The sequence below is a fragment of the Podarcis cretensis genome, assembly GCF_951804945.1.
Source record: "Podarcis cretensis genome assembly, chromosome: 14".
Taxonomy (NCBI): domain Eukaryota; kingdom Metazoa; phylum Chordata; class Lepidosauria; order Squamata; family Lacertidae; genus Podarcis; species Podarcis cretensis.
Genome location: NC_137183.1, coordinates 6,992,806 through 7,010,285, shown reverse-complemented (window position 1 = coordinate 7,010,285; position 17,480 = coordinate 6,992,806). Strand labels below are relative to the sequence as shown.

General features: G+C 50.8%; 1 protein-coding gene and 1 long non-coding RNA gene across 2 annotated transcripts in view; one reads left to right on the top strand and one right to left on the bottom strand.

Moving 5' to 3' along the window:
• Positions 1–4,767: 4,767 nt before the first annotated feature.
• Positions 4,768–6,285, bottom strand: LOC307203023. Its single transcript, XR_013833070.1, has 2 exons — positions 5,799–6,285; positions 4,768–5,115 (listed from the first exon to the last, which is right to left on the bottom strand). It is a non-coding gene; the product is annotated as an uncharacterized lncRNA (long non-coding RNA).
• Positions 6,286–6,426: 141 nt separating this feature from the next.
• The window catches only part of PIGB (phosphatidylinositol glycan anchor biosynthesis class B), a 16,461-nt gene continuing 5,407 nt past the window's right edge, over positions 6,427–17,480 (top strand). Inside the window, exons 1-8 of the mRNA XM_079953340.1 lie at positions 6,427–6,582; positions 8,992–9,127; positions 10,153–10,270; positions 11,591–11,695; positions 11,835–11,968; positions 13,117–13,257; positions 13,941–13,992; positions 15,728–15,939. Of these exons, the coding sequence (XP_079809466.1) occupies positions 6,459–6,582; positions 8,992–9,127; positions 10,153–10,270; positions 11,591–11,695; positions 11,835–11,968; positions 13,117–13,257; positions 13,941–13,992; positions 15,728–15,939 (1,022 nt within the window). The 5' untranslated portion in view covers positions 6,427–6,458. The remainder of the gene's footprint in view (positions 6,583–8,991; positions 9,128–10,152; positions 10,271–11,590; positions 11,696–11,834; positions 11,969–13,116; positions 13,258–13,940; positions 13,993–15,727; positions 15,940–17,480) is intronic.

Here is a 17,480-nt window from a genome sequence, read left to right as displayed (position 1 = left end):
CCTGCCCCCAACACCCACCCCCTTTGGGTCTCATGGCAACCAGTCCTGTGACGGCACCCAGCAACCACCTGGAAAATTGATGTGCAAGGAGGGTGAGGGTGAGGAGGAATGGCTTTTACCAGAGCTGTGGACTCAAAGGTCAGCATGGAGGGACCAGAGAGGGATCTAAGAGACACCCTTTTAAGACATGCCTATTAAAAGAGCAACACTGCAGAAGATGGGACAGGACACCCAAATATTGGCAGGCTAAAACTGGGAGAAGCTATTGGATGGGGCTTGTGGGTTTAATTAAAGACCCCCTACTTCCCCACCTATGGGACGCGGGTGGCGCTGTGGGTAAAACCGCAGTGCCTAGGACTTGTCGATCGTATGGTCGGCGGTTCGAATCCCCGTGGCGGGGTGAGCTCCCATCTTTTGGTCCCAGCTCCTGCCCACCTAGCAGTTCGAAAGCACCCCTAAGTGCAAGTAGATAAATAGGTACCGCTTTATAGCGGGAAGGTAAACGGCGTTTCCGTGTGCTGCGCTGGTGCTGGCTCGCCAGAGCAGCTTCGTCACGCTGGCCACGTGACCCAGAAGGGTCTCCGGACAGCGCTGGCCCCCAGCCTCTTAAGTGAGATGGGCTCACAACCCTAGAGTCGGACACGACTGGCCCGTACGGGCAGGGGTACCTTTACCTTTACCTTACTTCCCCACCTATAGTCTGAGCACTGACTTGAAGGTAGCACCGCCAGCAGGCCCTTCCTTCCCTGGGACTGGAAGCGTAGAGCCCCCCCCCCCCTGGCAATTTTCCTGCCTCTCCTTTCTACTTCTATCCCCTTAATTATGTGTGTATGCAGACAGAAGGTCTATTTGTTCTTTTTTGTGGGGGATGAAGTCTCCATGAGACAGATATATACAGTTCATATAAGATCAAATATGTGGGTTCTTTAAATGCTACCCAGCAACATGAGAAGGGAGGGGGGAATCAATGCCAGTCCCATAAACAAACTCATAGCTGTCAACTTTTCCCTTTTCTTGCGAGGAATCCTATTCGGAATAAGGGAATTTCCCTTTAAAAAAGGGAAACGTTGACAGCTATGAACAAACTCCCAAAATCCACCCGTGGATCATGTCTTTATTAGGATCAATCAATATGTCACGAAAGTGAAGCAGGCTTTTGACTTCTCCAGAACTCTTCAGCAGGCAAGATGTTGAGCAACGGCCAAACTATCTTTTGTCACAGTGGCAAAGCAGATGCCCACATGACCTGGGATTGAAACAAACGGGTATCTCAGACATTTAATGGGCTCAAATTCCTTTTGAACATGGTAGCAAAGCAGTGGATTTCTCTGTGTAATGTGTGGAACGGCACGGATGAGAGTTGCAAGACTTGAACCTCAAACGCAAGAGCTGAAGGTGCTTGTTGTTGTCCAAAAGGACAGCCTCTTAACATTCATTCTCTGCACAGCCATGATGGACTGGGCTTCATGCAGTATCCTGAAGGGTTTTTTGACAAATGTGCAGACCAAGAGGCAAAAACCAAGAGAAATTTGTCTCTTGCACACATTTTGCTGTGCTTTAAATCCCAGGTGGTGGATACTTGATTTCAAAGGATGCAGCTGCACTGCACATAACAGAGAAAAAGGGCTGTGAATCATGGCTGCTCAATGAATTTATAAAGCAGGTCTACAGCATCAATCTATTATGATGCATCAGGTTTTGGTACTCATAATAAGCTGCTAGGAGCCAACAAGCTCTTACCAGTAACTTTTCTTGGCTGGAACTGACCTCTTTCTGCCCAATTAAGGCTGCGGACCTAGACACAATTATCTAGAAGGAAGCATTATTGGAATCAATGGGAGTCACTTCCAAAGAAGCAGGGTTAAGCTGAGGGTGCAATGCTATTTTTGCTTTAATCCAATTCTCCTCCTGACACAAGGAAGATCCTAGGCCTAGTCTTTCATGAGATCAGGAGTGCCTGCATCAGCCCCAGACAGAAAGATCAGGGGCAGAGAGGATGGTGGGAATCGTAGCTTAACAATGTCTTAAGGGGTTTGCAGGTTCCCTACCCCAGTGCAAGATTTTGCTCTTCCAATTTTCCTTTTAAGCAAACCCTAGGCTTCTATTTTAATAAGCCGGCACCACCTGATGCAGGTTGCAACCCTCAATGTCCTAGCAAGAAGGCATCAAAAGTGGGTCCCACTGGGGATTGGATTGGATTGGATTGATCTTTATTACGGCCATTGGCCCGTCACACGACAGTTTCCCATACCAACATAATATACTTAAACCTCCAAATTTAAAACCGCCAAAACTTACAAAAGACAAACAGGAACCAAAGCAAAACAAAAACAAAGACCACCATCATACATTACAATAAATTTGTAACCTAAACATCGCCCTCTGCTCATAAATTAATCAAGGATATCAATGGTGATATCACCTAATTACATCCTAAAACATAGATCATGGTTTAAAGGGATTATCCGAGCCACACAGGAGTCCGTTTCTCTTCTTTAGGGATAGGACGCTGATCAAGAATCTGGCAACCATGAGTGATCTTAGGGGGTCATCATCAATTAGTAGATATCTCAGTTTGGCTTCAATCGTATCATCGGCAATTCCCTTTAGATATTGAGCAAGAAACTTGCTCCTAGCCGGTAAGCGAAAATCCCACTGGGGAGGGCATTGTTTTTGTGCCACGTGGACTCCCAACAGGAGAGAGGCAGGCATATGCTTCACTTTGCCTTTTGCAATCAATGCAGCCTGATACATCTTTACTCCGAAATAAATCCTACTGAGTTCCAAGATATAGGACTGCAGCTTTAAATGTGTTCAACTTTGGTTGGAACATGCCCTGAAAGAGTGTAGATTTTGCTGAAGGAGATGGATGAGGAACTTGGTTGATGTTCTCAAAACAGCCAAGAATCCTGTGACAATTCAAAGACTTAATAACTTTATGCCATAATAAACTTCCACAGGCTGAAGCCAGCCACAAGCCTCAACACCCTTTGTTCTGCAGTAAACCAACACGGCTCACCCTTTGGAGATTAGCACTCTGGGATGCTTTCAAATTGAAAGTGTGTTGGTTGGTTTGTTCAAAGCATTTCCATGCCACCTCTTACCCAAAGTCCCAAGGGAGCATATGTTTTAAAAGACACAGCAATCAAGAAAATAAAAAATGATTAAATATGAAAAATATGACCAGTGGAGGTCAGTCCATTAAAGCAAATGGCACAGTGTCCCACCATTTCCCCCTTGGGCCTTCACATCTCCATTCTGCCAGCACAGCTGGATGGAGAGACTTGGGGCTCTCTGTAGGGTCTGCACCTTCCCCTGCACTTCCTCTGGCTAACTTGCTCCCCTGTCTACCTACTAAGCAGTCAGTCCCGGAGAGCTCACAGGGGCTGGCAGGGAAGTCTGCCCAGGCTTGCAGACTTGGGGAAACCTGAGTGCTGGTACCCACAAAAACAACTGGTAGCCCCCTACAGATTTAGGGGTCATTTGAAACCAGCTTCAAGGAAAGGGGAGGCACCACTTAAGAGCAGGCATAGGCAACCTTGGCTCGCCAGATGTTTTTTAGGACTACAACTCCCATGATCCCTAGCTAACAGGACTAGTGGTCAGGGATGGTGGGAATTGTAGTCCCAAAACATCTGGCAGGCCAAAGTTGCCTATGTCTGACTTAGAGGCCGAAGCTTCTCTCCCCCGCAAGGCAGTGCCTGCAGGATGAGTGAAGGCTTCCTTGGGTCAAGGCCCATCATCTGTTCACCCTTAAGGTGTCCCCCAAGCGTTCTGGATTTGTTTTGCTACAACAGGCTCTACAAAAGCAGCTCTGTATCCACTGTCTCAGCCAGGCAGCAGCTGCTACAGCTCCTGCAGCTTTGGTGCCCTCTGGCGGCCGGCCACCCTCATGGATTCCTAAGTTTTCTCTCCAAAGCTCCCCCAGATATGCACAACTGTGAGTTCGGCTCACCTTAGCCCAGAGGAGAAGCCAAAGAGTCTGGCTGCATCAGGGTCAGGCCAGAGGGGCCAACCTAGTCCAGATGCCCCAAATCTGGAGAAGCTGAAAAGCAGGATCTGAGCACAACAGCAGCACTCTTCCATCTGCAGTTCCCAGCAACTGGCATTCAGCGGCATACTGTTGCTGTTGTTATATTAAATTTGTATACCACCCTTCATCCAAATATCCCAGAGCGCGTCACAACAGAAAAATAAAAAAAGAGAATACAAAACACCACCACTGGCAGCGGAGGTAGAACATGGCTGTTGTGGGTTGTGGCTGTTGATAGCCTTCTCCATGAATTTGTCCAATCTTTTAAACCATCCAATATGGTGTAATGGTTAGCGTGTTGGACTACTGGGTGACTATCTATTAGCCTAAGCTACCGCACAGGGTTGTTGTAAGAATGAAATGGGAAGAACCATGTGCATCACCTTGAACTCCTTGGAAGATAAAGTGGTATATAAATTTAATAATAAAAAAATGGAGTGAGCTTGCTTAACTATGTGAAGCACTCCTTCCTTCTGGTTTTCTTAAATCTGCCACTGGGTCCTAATTTTATGAGAGAAACTCAATTCTGTGTGTCATGCATTATTTTGTAAACTTCCCTCACATCACCTCTTACTTTCCTTTTCTCCGAACTAAAAAAGCCCAAATGCTGCAACTTTTCTTCACAAGGGAGTCGCTGCATCCCCTTGATCATTCCATATGGCCTACTCTGACTTTTTCCAACTCCACAACATCCATTTTTAAGTGAGCCAAAACGGCTCACGGCATTCCAAGCGTTGTCTTGCCACAGGTCTACTTTATTTTATTTATTTAGGAGTATTTACACCCCGCCTACTGAACAAAGTTCTGGAGGCAGCCTTATGTTTAATTGTTATATTCAAATAACAATTTAAAGGGCAGTGATATGACAGTCACTACAGCTGAACAAGGTATGCAAGTCCCTGCTCCTCTTTTTCTTTGGCGTCCCAGCCACGTCAGTTCCACGCAGAGCAGGATGTCCTCACCGGGCGACTGCTGCTGATGTCTCTTCTCAGTGTGACAGCTGCAGAAAAGATATCACCTGCCTCCCTCCCAGTTCTTGGCTGTTACAACAATTGTGGATGTCATGGTTTGGCGCTGTGCTGCTGACACCTGGCTTGAGAGCAGTACATGTGAAAAGGATCTAGGAGTCTTGGTTGACCACAAATTTGACATGAGCCAACAGTGTGATGCGGCAGCTAAAAAAGCCAATGCAATTCTGGGCTGCATCAATAGGAGTATAGCATCTAGATCAAGGGAAGTAATAGTGCCACTGTATTCTGCTCTGGTCAGACCTCACCTGGAGTACTGTGTCCAGTTCTGGGAACCACAGTTCAAGAAGGACACTGACAAACTGGAACGTGTCCAGAGGAGGGCAACCAAAATGGTCAAAGGCCTGGAAACGATGCCTTATGAAGAACGGCTAAGGGAGCAGGGCATGTTTAGCCTGGAGAAGAGGAGGTTAAGGGGTGATATGATAGCCATGTTCAAATATATAAAAGGATGTCATATAGAGGAGGGGGAAAGGTTGTTTTCTGCTGCTCCAGAGAAGCGGACACGGAGCAATGGTTCCAAACTACAAGAAAGAAGATTCCACCTAAACATTAGGAAGAACTTCCTGACAGTAAGAGCTGTTCGGCAGTGGAATTTGCTGCCAAGGAGTGTGGTGGAGTCTCCTTCTTTGGAGGTCTTTAAGCAGAGGCTTGACAACCATATGTCAGGAGTGCTCTGATGGTGTTTCCTGCTTGGCAGGGGGTTGGACTCGATGGCCCTTGTGGTCTCTTCCAACTCTAGGATTCTATATATTCAGCCGCTTTCCTGATGATCCCTCGCACATGGCTTACGGCACGTTGAATTTTTCAACTTTCAGTCCACATCTCTTTCGCTTCGGAGGGGTTTCTCGGCAGCGCTTGTGCGCCGGGTGGGCTTCCCGTCGAGGGGGGCCAAGAAAGGAGCCTCGTCGAGGGCGCGCCGGCCTCTCTCCGGCTCAGCCGAGGCGGGTCCCGGGAGGCGGCTTCTCCTCCGGCGGCGGCGGCGGCGGCGTGTCCCGGGCAGGGCCTCCCGCGCGTGGGCCGCCTTGGAAGATGGGCTGGTAGATATAGAGGCCTCCCGCCACGCCGAGCCCGGTAGCCAGGAGCAGCTGCCCGAAGGCCAAGCCCCGCCGCCCCAGCATGGCCTCCGCGACGCCTCTCTCGCTCCCCGCGGCTCAACTCTTCCTCAGGCGGCCGCTCAACCGGTGCGACTCCAGGCGCCGGAAGTCGAGGACACGCGCTCTCGCCCCGCCCCTTCTCGCGAGACGAGGTGGCCGGGAGCCCAGACGCGCATGGGCAAAGGAGGAAGCAGCGGTCGGCTTTGGGGCGCGCATGCGCTCCGACGGAGGAGGCTGCCCCCCCCGCCCCCAGGAAGGCGGAAGTGGAGACGGCCGTCCTGGAGCCGCGCCGGCGTCGCCATGGAACCCGCGCGGGGGGTCGACGGCAGCGGCGGGAGGCGGACCCTGCCGGTGCGGCTGCGGAAGCGGAAGTCGACGCTGTACAGGCCCGCCCCCTCCGGGACCCTCGCGGGGCGGGGGGCGGGTGAGGAGAGGCCGCGGTCCACCTCGCGGGGCTGTTGTGAGGCCGAAGTAGCCGCGGCCCCCTCGCTGGGAGAGGCCTAAGGAAGCCAAGGCGGGCCTTTCCAAGGTGGCTGTCCCTTTCCCGCAGGGGCCGAGCGACGCTTGGGGGCGCCCCGTCCCAGGAGCAAGGAAGCCGGCGGCGGGCACGTCCAGGGAGGCTCCCTCCAGCTGCCTTGACCAGCACCTGCAGGGCCAGAGGGAGAGGCCTCGTCATGCACAAAGAACATTCCCAGCCTCGCTCCCACCCATTGGGGGACTCTTGGCCCCTGGGATGTTTGTCCCTCAAAACAAAATTGAAAAATTCCTTCCAGTAGCACCTTAAAGACCAACTAAGTTAGTTCTATGGGACGCAGGTGGTGCTGTGGGTTAAAGCCTCAGCGCCTAGGGCTTGCCGATCGAAAGGTCGGCGGTTCGAATCCCTGCGGCGGGGTGCGCTCCCGCTGCTCGGTCCCAGCGCCTGCCAACCTAGCAGTTCGAAAGCACCTCCGGGTGCAAGTAGATAAATAGGGACCGCTTACCAGCGGGAAGGTAAACGGCGTTTCCGTGTGCGGCTCTGGCTCTGGCCAGAGCAGCGATGTCACGCTGGCCACGTGACCCGGAAGTGTCTCCGGACAGCGCTGGCCCCTGGCCTCTTAAGTGAGATGGGCGCACAACCCCAGAGTCTGTCAAGACTGGCCCGTACGGGCAGGGGTACCTTTACCTTTACCTTTAAGTTAGTTCTAGGTATGAGCTTTCGTGTGCATGCACACTTCTTCAGATACACTGAAACAGAAGTCACCAGACCCTTCTATATAGTGAGAAGGTGGGGAGGGGTATTACTCAGAAGGGTGGTGGGATTGGGTGATTGGCAGGTAGCTGTGATGAGCCTGTTGACGACTCTTAACAACTGCAATAGGTCTTACAGGAAAAAGCAAGGGGTGAGAAGGTGAAAAATGGCTTTGTCATGTATAATGAGATAAGGTGCTACTGGAAGGAATTTTTTTATTTTGTTTTGACTATGGCAGACCAACACGGCTACCTATCTGTAACTGTCCCTCAAAAGGCAGTGAGGAGGCCCTATCCCTTGGGAAGGTCTCCTGCACAAACTCCCCGTGGGAGTAATGCCTATTCACATCTGTGGCCCTTGTGCAAGAGAACTTCCTGCTGGGTTACAGGATGCTTGAATGGGGGCAGGGAGGACCTTTGCACTTGCTGCCTCTGCCTCCTCCAGCACTAAGATGCCTTGGAGATGACAGCATTGTTGCTGCCACATGGCACCTGACGGGCAGGACCTGGTGGCTTTGGTGCTTCCCTTTAGTAGATCTGTGGCCAGAGCGAAGCCCTGGTGGCTGGCCAGAAGAAGGCCAGTACAGTGGTACCTTGGGTTAAGTACTTAATTCGTTCCGGAGGTCCGTTCTTAACCTGAAACTGTTCTTAACCTGAAGCACCACTTTAGCTAATGGGGCCTCCTGCTGCCGCCGCACCGCTGGAGCACGATTTCTGTTCTCATCCTGAAGCACAGTTCTTAACTTGAAGCACTATTTCTGGGTTAGCAGAGTCTGTAACCTGAAGCGTATGTAACCCGAGGTACCACTGTAGTACACAGCAAGGGCAGATGTGGCATCTTGCTGTGTATAGTCATAGCTGGCTCTCAGCCACTTCCATTCTCCTTTGAAACCATTAAAGGCATGGCTGCTGAAAAAAACCTGTTCAAGTCTGGGGACTTTGTCCTTGTCCCCCCTTTGAGGCCACCTGCCCCAGGTCATTGCAGCCTTTCCCGGTTTAGCAAAGGTAGCATTGCTAGTCAGGGCCCCAGCAGCTGACCCTTGTTGTGGAGTCCTAGTGAGGAAAATTCCAGGACTCAGGAGCCTGGGGGATTCAGTGCTCACTTAGCTCTTTAGATGTGACTGTAGATTCATCTCTGAAGAGCCTCTTTTGTTTCAGCCTCTTCAAAGAGACGAAAGACAGTTCTAATTTAGAGAAAAGTCAAGGTCCCCCCCCCCACACACACATCAAGGTTCTGTTTTGCTAAGGTTGTGGTGTAAAAGCCAATTTTAGAGTTGTCCACAAACTAAGGGATGTTAGAATTCCTGACAAGGGATAGCTCAGTCGGTAGAGCATGAGATTCTTAATCTCAGGGACATGGGTTCAAGCCTCACATTGGGCAATATACATTGTAGGGGGTTGGACTAGATGATCCTTGTGGTCATTTCAGACTCTGCAATTCTATGATTCTGTGATGTTGAGAAATCAATTCACAGCTTCGGAGGCAGGGCAAAAATTGAAATAAGACTCCCAAAAGGTATCCAGGGTTTATTTATTTGCAATTGATTACAACAGAACCGTAAAAAACCCACTGTACACGAGGTTAATCCCATCTGCTTTTTTCCAGCTCTTGTTGGGGAAAACCTTTATCTCTGCTTGTTTACCATCACGGTGAGGCTACTAAACTGCTTCTTAGTCCAGACAAGCTTTGTCCCAGATGAATACTGGCAGTCACTTGAAGTCGCACATCATATGGTTTTCAAATATCCTTTTTTTATGTAGTGAAATTTTAAGTGAAAGTTTTCCCTAGTTAGGACAGGTTAGAAGTAGGTCCCACTGTTTCCTTTTGTTTTGTTTTTTCTAAGTGAGTGTATTTTCTTTTTTGATGTTGTTATATTTTTTGTCTTTTGTACTTTGTATTTTTTCTTTTTTTCTCTTTGCAATTCTTAAAATTTGAATAAATATTATTAAAAAAAACAAAACAAAAAAAAAACAGAAGTAGGTCCTACTGAGCAGAATGGGACTCGCTTCAGCATAAAATCAACATGCTTTGGACTGTCCTGTTGGGCTGCACAACTTGAGAGTAAATCCAAGTTCAGTCCTAGGAGTGGCTTGCTGCCTGCAGTCTCCTAGGGCATCTACTTTGCTGAAGTGAAATCACTCAGTCTTGGGTCAGGGCCTGGATAGGCGCCCCTTTGGAAACTCTACCTGTTTGCAGCCTTGAATTCTGTGATAGTGGGATGCAAATTTATGAAGTAAAGGAACATGGCTGTGGTTGAGCATGTTGTGGCTGGGTTAAGGTAGCCGGTTAGAGGAGGCCTAGGAAGCATCATGTAGGCTACCTGGAGTGTACAGGATCAGGCTTGGAAGGATTCTTATTTTATCACATTGTCACAACTGGGCCATTTTGACTATCGGTTGTCATGAAGCATTAGGCAGTGCAGAGGCCCCTGAAGCTCAGGTGTGGGGCTTGGATGGTTTCCTTGAAGGCCTGTCCATTCCTTTGCCTCTCCCTCCAGCATGCTCAAAGATACAAGGAACTTGAGACACAAACTGGTAGTGGAAAAGGCTCTTGCCTGCCACTGGAACGTGCTAGCTGGTTGACTCTTGACACATCTGAGATGTGGGTTTGGGTGGAACAAGATTCAGTTTTTCAGCAGGTGGGGGTAGTGGTAATTTAGTAATTGTTCAAAGGCCCTAAAGTATTACATTAGTTGAATTTTGAGGAGTTTGGCCACAGAACACCATGCTCCATGCCTGTTCTTTATGATATCTTTAATGATGATAATTATGGCTATTTGACCTGGGAGTGGACAGAAGGTCTGCGGAGCCATCTCTACCCTCTGCTGTTCGCAAGCATTTATAAAGTGTTGCACCTGCTTAACAAGGATGATGTTCAGCTGCTGGTGAGTGTGGACTTGGGTGTCATTCAGCTGCTGCCAGAAACACATCAAGCATTTTGCTTTTGTGGCAGGAATTACCTAGTTATGCTTCATCCCACAGAAGCATATCTCATGGCGCCTTTGCTGAGTACATGCAGGCAAATACCCAGAGTTGGTGGGAGGGGGGTTGGGGATTGTCCATGTTGAGATACTGTCGGGGAGACGGGGGCATCAGGCAGGCCCCCAGCTGGCTCCAGCCAGCGGCTGGCAGCCAGGTGATCACTGGTCTCCCTTGGAACAGCATCAAACAGTGACACGAGCCTCAGATACGTTTAGAGACTCGGCACGCTCTTATCAGCAGAGTGAATAAATCTTCTCACAACGGAAGAGGCGGACAGAGCCATGTGTAAGCATTATCTACAGCATTTTATTCAGCATAGTTCAGGCACAATGGAAAACATGTCTGCTTCCCTTCGTCTCCAGCAAAACAGCAGTATACAAAACGGAAGTTCCCAGCAAGTGCTGGAAGTAAACAGGCATGTGACATACAACAGTCATGCCTGTTCCCTTTTAAAGTGGAATGGAACTATATCCTAACAGTCCACTGGTAACATGGAGAAGGGTAGGCAGCAACCACCCTCTTTTAGCATGGTGGGGGGCAATGATACGTGGGGGGCTGTTGCCTGCTGTCAGTCTGTCTCTTGCTTTCCTCATCCCCGCTTTTGGCTGCACTGTGCAGAATGAGTTGGGATCTGGTAGAGGATTCTCTCAGGGCAAGTGGTACCCTTCTCATGCAGTTTTGGGTTTAATAGTGCAAACTGGGAGCAGGAGAGAGCTAGGCATGAAGGAGCCCCATGCCTTGCCTGCTCTGGCTTTCAACATCCTTGGAAATGTATTTCCAAGAATGGGACCTGGGGTTCTTTGATGGGCCTCAGTCATGGGGTCAGGACCAGGAAGGCACTCCTTTGTGCCAAGATCTGAGTCTTGGGGCCAGTTCACTGCCATTCAGCATAAGGCTCAACAGTTTCAGCAGATTTGTGTGGCCTCTTTATTTTTAGCCACTTTTGAAACACTTTAATTGCTGGTGTCCATGGGAAGGAAAGTGTGAGTTTACATTGTGCATAAAGCACACAGGCCACATTACAGCAACAGCGGAGGAAGGAAGGAAGAAAACAGAAACATAAAGGGTGGCAAAGCAATCAATAAATGAAGTTTGTGTTGATTTGAAAGCGTTGTCTTCCTAACTGGAGCTCGTGTGTTCCGTCGTCAAGCACATTAATGTTATCTATGCATGAGTGATCCCTCCTCAGACATGAATGACTTGTGCTCCTCCTACCCTAACAGATCTGGCTTCCTAGAATTGCACAGGCTCTTCTGGCTGCGCTGGCAGACGTGGTGTTGTACTCCTTGGTGAAGCGACTGGATGGCGCAGAGGTGGCCAAGTGGGTGGTGAGTCCCTGTCTGCCTTCCTCTTTCTAGGGCTTCCGGCTGGGGGGTGATGAGCGCCTGGTCCTTTGTCTTGCCTTGTGACCCTTCTTTCCCTCATCCCACACCAGCTCTTCTTCTTCTCCTCCCACCTTGTTTCCAGTACTTCTGCCAGTTGTGTTCCTGGTTCACATGGTACTGTTGTACCAGAACACTCACCAACACCATGGAAGCTGTTCTCACCATTTTCGCTCTTTACTACTACCCCCTGGAAGGCACCAGGACAAAGAGGAGCAGGTGAGAATACCTATGAATATCTTTAATAGCCATTAAAGGGGCTGGGGCAGACCCCTGACGCTTAATTAAAATGTTTATAATGGTAAAAAGGTAAAGGTAAAGGTACCCCTGCCCGTACGGGCCAGTCTTGACAGACTCTGGGGTTGGTGCGCCCATCTCACTCAAGAGGCCGGGGGCCAGCGCTGTCCGGAGACACTTCCGGGTCACGTGGCCAGCGTGACATCGCTGCTCTGGCGAGCCAGAGCCAGAGCCGCACACGGAAACGCCGTTTACCTTCCCGCTAGTAAGCGGTCCCTATTTATCTACTTGCACCCGGGGGTGCTTTTGAACTGCTAGGTTGGCAGGCGCTGGGACCGAACGACGGGAGCGCACCCCGCCGCAGGGATTCGAACCGCCGACCTTTCGATCGGCAAGCCCTAGGCACTGAGGCTTTTACCCACAGCGCCACCTGCGTCCCGTTTATAATGGTAGGTTTGGGGAAATGTCACACCCTTGTTGAGCTTCCTTATGCTTGGCTTTCCCCTCACGCAGCATATTTCCATCGCCAGCTTAGCTATTTCTTTGTATGTAAATGGGGGTCACCCAATAACCAAGCACTCTTTTCGTCATTCAAGCAAAAACACCCTTTCCCAAGAACCTTGTTCTTCTTTTCAAATGTGTTGTTTCCTGACAGGCAAAGGAATGGGTTTGGTTTCAGGCATTGCCCAGCTCCAGATTGGCAGGGCTGTGTGATCTGTATAGGCTGTGTGATCTGTATAGATCAGTGTAAAAGCTCTCACATCTGTCCGTCTGCCTCTCTTCTTTGTTGGCAACATTTCCCTTTTCTCAAGACATGTTATATAAAAGGCTGCAGTCCTCTGCTCACTTACCTGAGTGTAAGCCCCATTATACGCAGCAGGGCTGCCTTCCGAGGCATCCCCATCATAGCTGTCAATGTTTCCCTTTTTTAAAGGGAAATTCCCTTATTCTGAATAGGATTCCTTGCAAGAAAAGGGAAAATTTGACAGCTATGATCCCCATAGCTGTGAAACAGTAAGACTGCAACCCCCCTCCTCATCCCCCCATGGCCAGGCTCCCACACCAGCCTGGCTGGCTTTGCTGAAGCTGCCCCCAGTGTTCCTGCCCTCACTGCCGCCTCTTCTTTCCAGCATCCCTTACTTGACCCTGGTTGCTCTTTCGTTTGTGATTCGCCCAACCGCCCTCATTCTGTGGGTGCCTTTGCTGCTCCGGCACTTCTGGAAGGAGCCCCAGAAGCAGCACCTCGTCCTGCACAGCTGCCTCCCAGTGGGGTAAGGGCGTCTCTTCTGAATCTAGGCCTGGGTGAGGTAAAGGTAAAGGGACCCCTGACCATTAGGTCCATTTGTGGCCGACTCTGGGGTTGCAGCGCTCATCTCGCTTTATTGGCCAAGGGAGCTGGCGTACAGCTTCCGGGTCATGCGGCCAGCATGACTAAGCCGCTTCTGGCGAGCCGGAGCAGCGCACGGAAACGCCGTTTACCTTCCTGCCGGAGTGGTACCTATTTATCTACTTGCACTTTGACATGCTTTTGAACTGCTAGGTTGGCAGGAGCTGGGACTGAGCAACGGGAGCTCACCCCGTCATGGGGATTCGAACCGCCGACCTTTTGATTGGCAAGTCCTAGGCTCTGTGGTTTAACCCACAGCGCCACCCAGGTCCCCCTGGGTGAGCTAGAGTGCCCCAAATAGCAGGAGCAGAGCCAGGCCACAGATGCTGTGCAGAGCAGCTGGCCCAGCTTGCTTGCCTGGAGAAGGACTGTTCCTCCGGCCAGGAGAGGCAGCTCCCACTTTGGGCAGTGTGGAGAAGGCCTGTGAATCAGTGCCAGGAGCAGGTGGGAGCCAGACTCTTCCTGGGAGCTGAATTGGCCTGCTCCACAAGGGGGACTCCAGGAAAGATGGTTGCCGTGTGCACCCCAGCAGGTCCCTCTTTTCTCCAGTGTGTTCTTTCTCGACAGATTGATCATTCTGGGATCCTCTTTAATTACTGACCGAGTATTTTTTGGCAAGGTAAGTTGGCATTCACTCAGCATTCTGAGATCAGTTAAAGTGAGTTCTCCTATAGATGGTGCCACAGACTTTCCCACTCCTTCCTGTGGTTGTTGCCATTCTTGCAGGGGGCTTGGATGAGGGGATGCATTTACCCTTCCTTCTTGAGTATTGAAGCCAGGGGAATTTCAATTCTGTCTCCACACACACACCATCGCCACTCCGCCTGGCAGCTCCTCTCCCTCAGCTCCATGAGGCACATCAGCGCTTGTGGGAACAGGGCTGGCCTGTGCAGTTGCCAGCCGTGGCCAGGGTGGCTCAGGCAAAGAGAAACTTGTGCTGATAGTGTGATCCTGGCTTTGAGATTTGTCTGTTTGAGCAGCTGGGCTGCTTTTTAACTACCGTATTTTTCACTCCATAAGATGCACCTGACCAATAAGACGCACCTAGTTTTTAGAGGGGGGATGCAAGAAAAAAAAATTATTCAAAGGGAGCGCTGAGCAGAGCCTGTATGCATTCCAGGCTCTGCTCAGCGCTCCCTTTCACGAGCCGCGTGGAGCTGACGGGCTGCCCTTCTCCCTCCTCGGGGGAAAAGCCCCCAAGAGCCACACACATGCTAGGCGTGACTCTTTAAAGAGTGCGCAGCTCTTGCTGGCTTTTCTGCAAGGTGGGAGAAGGACAGCCCGTCAGTGACTAACACACGCTCCACGCGGCTCTTTAAAGAGCGTGCAGCTCTTGTGAGCTTTTCTACGAGGTGGAAGGACAGCCCATCAGTTAAAGATAGCGCGGAGCGTGTGTGCAGCTCTTAGGGGCTTTCCCCGCCTGCCTCCTGTCTGCATTCGCTCTATAAGACGCACACACATTTCCCCTTTTTAGGAGGGAAAAGGTGCGTCTTATGGAGCGAAAAATACAGTAATACATTTGTTGGGCTGTCGGATAGGAAACTCATGGTGGGGCAATTTGCCCAGCTGGAAAGTGCCAGGCTGAAGTTTCCCAGCCAGAGAAAGATCAGGGTTCCCCTGTGCTCTTTGCCAGTCTCTGCTCTTGCTGAGGAACATGCAGAATTGGAGAGCAGCGCTTGTGGTGTGCTCTCCTTCTCTGACTTGAAATGAGAAAAGCCAGAGAACTGCAAGGGAAGGCAGCAGCTGGACGGGCAGGGGAAATTTCTCCCTTGTCTACTTGCTGAAGAGTGGAGCTGGGCGGGGGTGGCTTTTACATCTTGCTGTTTGCCCTCTGCCCATTGTCCTCTGGTATAGCTGCTGACACCATGCCAACAAGGGCATCCAGGTGATTGCCTGGACTGTGGGCCTTTCCTCTCATCTCCTCCTCTCTCTTTTTCTCTCTTTCCTTTAGGAGCGCCAAATGAATAAGCAACTTAAAGCAGTTCAGTAATCCTGCCTTGAACACAAGCGCTCAGACTTTAGTAGGTTGCACTTTCTTTTTTTTTTTTTGCCAGCAAACAAGCGAAAGAGGGATGGAGTATCCCTTCCACATCTCCACCAGCCCACGCCCCGTCCTCTTTGGAGAGTTCTGGCAATTATCAGTGACAGGGATAGTTAAGCGATGCTTAGGCTGTGTTGATGGATTTGGTGCTCCAGATTCCAATTCCATTGGAAGTGGGATGTGTTGAGGAAGCCATCCTAAGCTTACAAAAGCATTGTCAGGACAAATACACCACTCCTCTCCCCTCCTTCCACAGTTCTCCTGTAATAAAGCCTGTCTTGTTTGCTTGCTTGCTTCTTCTTTGCTCCTGCAGTGGGTCCTGGTTCAACTGAACTTTTTGAAGTTTAACGTGCTGCAGAATGTGGCCACCTTCTACGGATCCCACCCGTGGCACTGGTACTTCACCCAGGGGTTCCTTGTGGTCCTTGGCCCTCACCTCCCCTTCTTTCTCCATGGCTGCTTCCAAGCATCAAAGAGGCATGGCATATTCCTGGTGGTGATGCTGTGGACCGTGGCTGTTTACAGGTAGGCTTCCTTCCACACCACAGAACTCTGTGCCAGTTACCATATTTTTCACTCAATAAAACGCACCAGACAATAAGACGCACCTAGCTTTTGGAGCAGGAAAACAAGAAAAAGATATATTCTGAAACCCAGAAGCCCCCAAGAGCTACGCTCCCTTTAAAGAGCCGCGTGGAGCGTGTGTGCAGCTCTTGGGGGCTTTTCCCCAAGGAGGGAGAAGGGACTGACGGGCTGCCCTCTGTCCCTTCCCCCACCTCCCGGAAAAGCCAGCAAAAGCCACGCAGCTCTTTAAAGGGAGCGCTGAGCAGAGCCTCCCGCCTGCATTCACCCCATAAGACTCACACACACATTTCCCCTTACTTTTTAGGAGGGAAAAGGTGTGTCTTATGGAGCGAAAAATATGGGTATTTCCTCTTTCAGATTTGTTGGCTAGTTTGCTTAGGGTTAGGGGGACGCAGGTGGCGCTGTGGGTTAAAGCCTCAGCGCCTAGGACTTGCCGATCGAAAGGTCGGCGGTTCGAATCCCTGCGGCGGGGTGCGCTCCCGCTGCTCGGTCCCAGCGCCTGCCAACCTAGCAGTTCGAAAGCACTTCCGGGTGCAGTAGATAAATAGGGACCACTTACCAGCGGGAAGGTAAACGGCGTTTCCGTGTGCGGCTCTGGCTCGCCAGAGCAGCGATGTCACGCTGGCCACGTGACCCGGAAGTGTCTCCGGACAGCGCTGGCCCCTGGCCTCTTAAGTGAGATGGGCACACAACCCCAGAGTCTGTCAAGACTGGCCCGTACGGGCAGGGGTACCTTTACCTTTACCTTTACCTTTACCTTTACCTTTACCTTTACCTTTACCTTTACCTTTACCTTTACCTTTACCTTTACCTTGCTTAGGGTTCTTCTAATGCTGCCTTCCTGCCAGTGTGCCAGAAGAGCCAGCTCACTGTTTAAAATCCAATGGGAAGAAAATGTGGGTTCCATTTCTTATACAGAGTTCAGCATTTGGTGTTCTGGTGGATTGGTGGTGGGAGGGACAGAGCAAAATGGTAGCCACTCTGGCTTCTCCTTCTTATGGAGCCAGGTGGGGTAGCTTTTATGACGGCATGTTAGGAGCCCCACTTGCTCTGGAAAAGTTTGATTCAAGCTGCAGCTGGTGACCAGAGCCCTTGGTTCCGACTGCTGGGCAGGCTCTGTCCCTCCTTGTGCTGGGGGATGGGAGGGGAGGGCTAGTCTTTCCTCCTGGGGTGGTCGTTCAGCCCAGAAGGAAAAATGCAGTCCACCCTCCCAGCTGAAGTCTGCAAGGCGTGGGGTGCATAGCCACCCTTTCCGCACCTTGTGGAGCGGGGCTGCCTGAGTTTGCTGGCCAGCGCTGGGCCTGGCTGCTGCCTTCACCCGGGAGAGTAGGCTCCATCTTTCCTCCTGGGGTGAACGATCACCCCGGGAGGAAAGACTCAGTTCACCCTCCTGGACAGATGAAAGCAGGGCTGCCTCTGCCCCAGCACCAGCACCAGGCAGCCTCTGTACCACTCCGCAAGGTGTGGGGTGCAAAGCCACG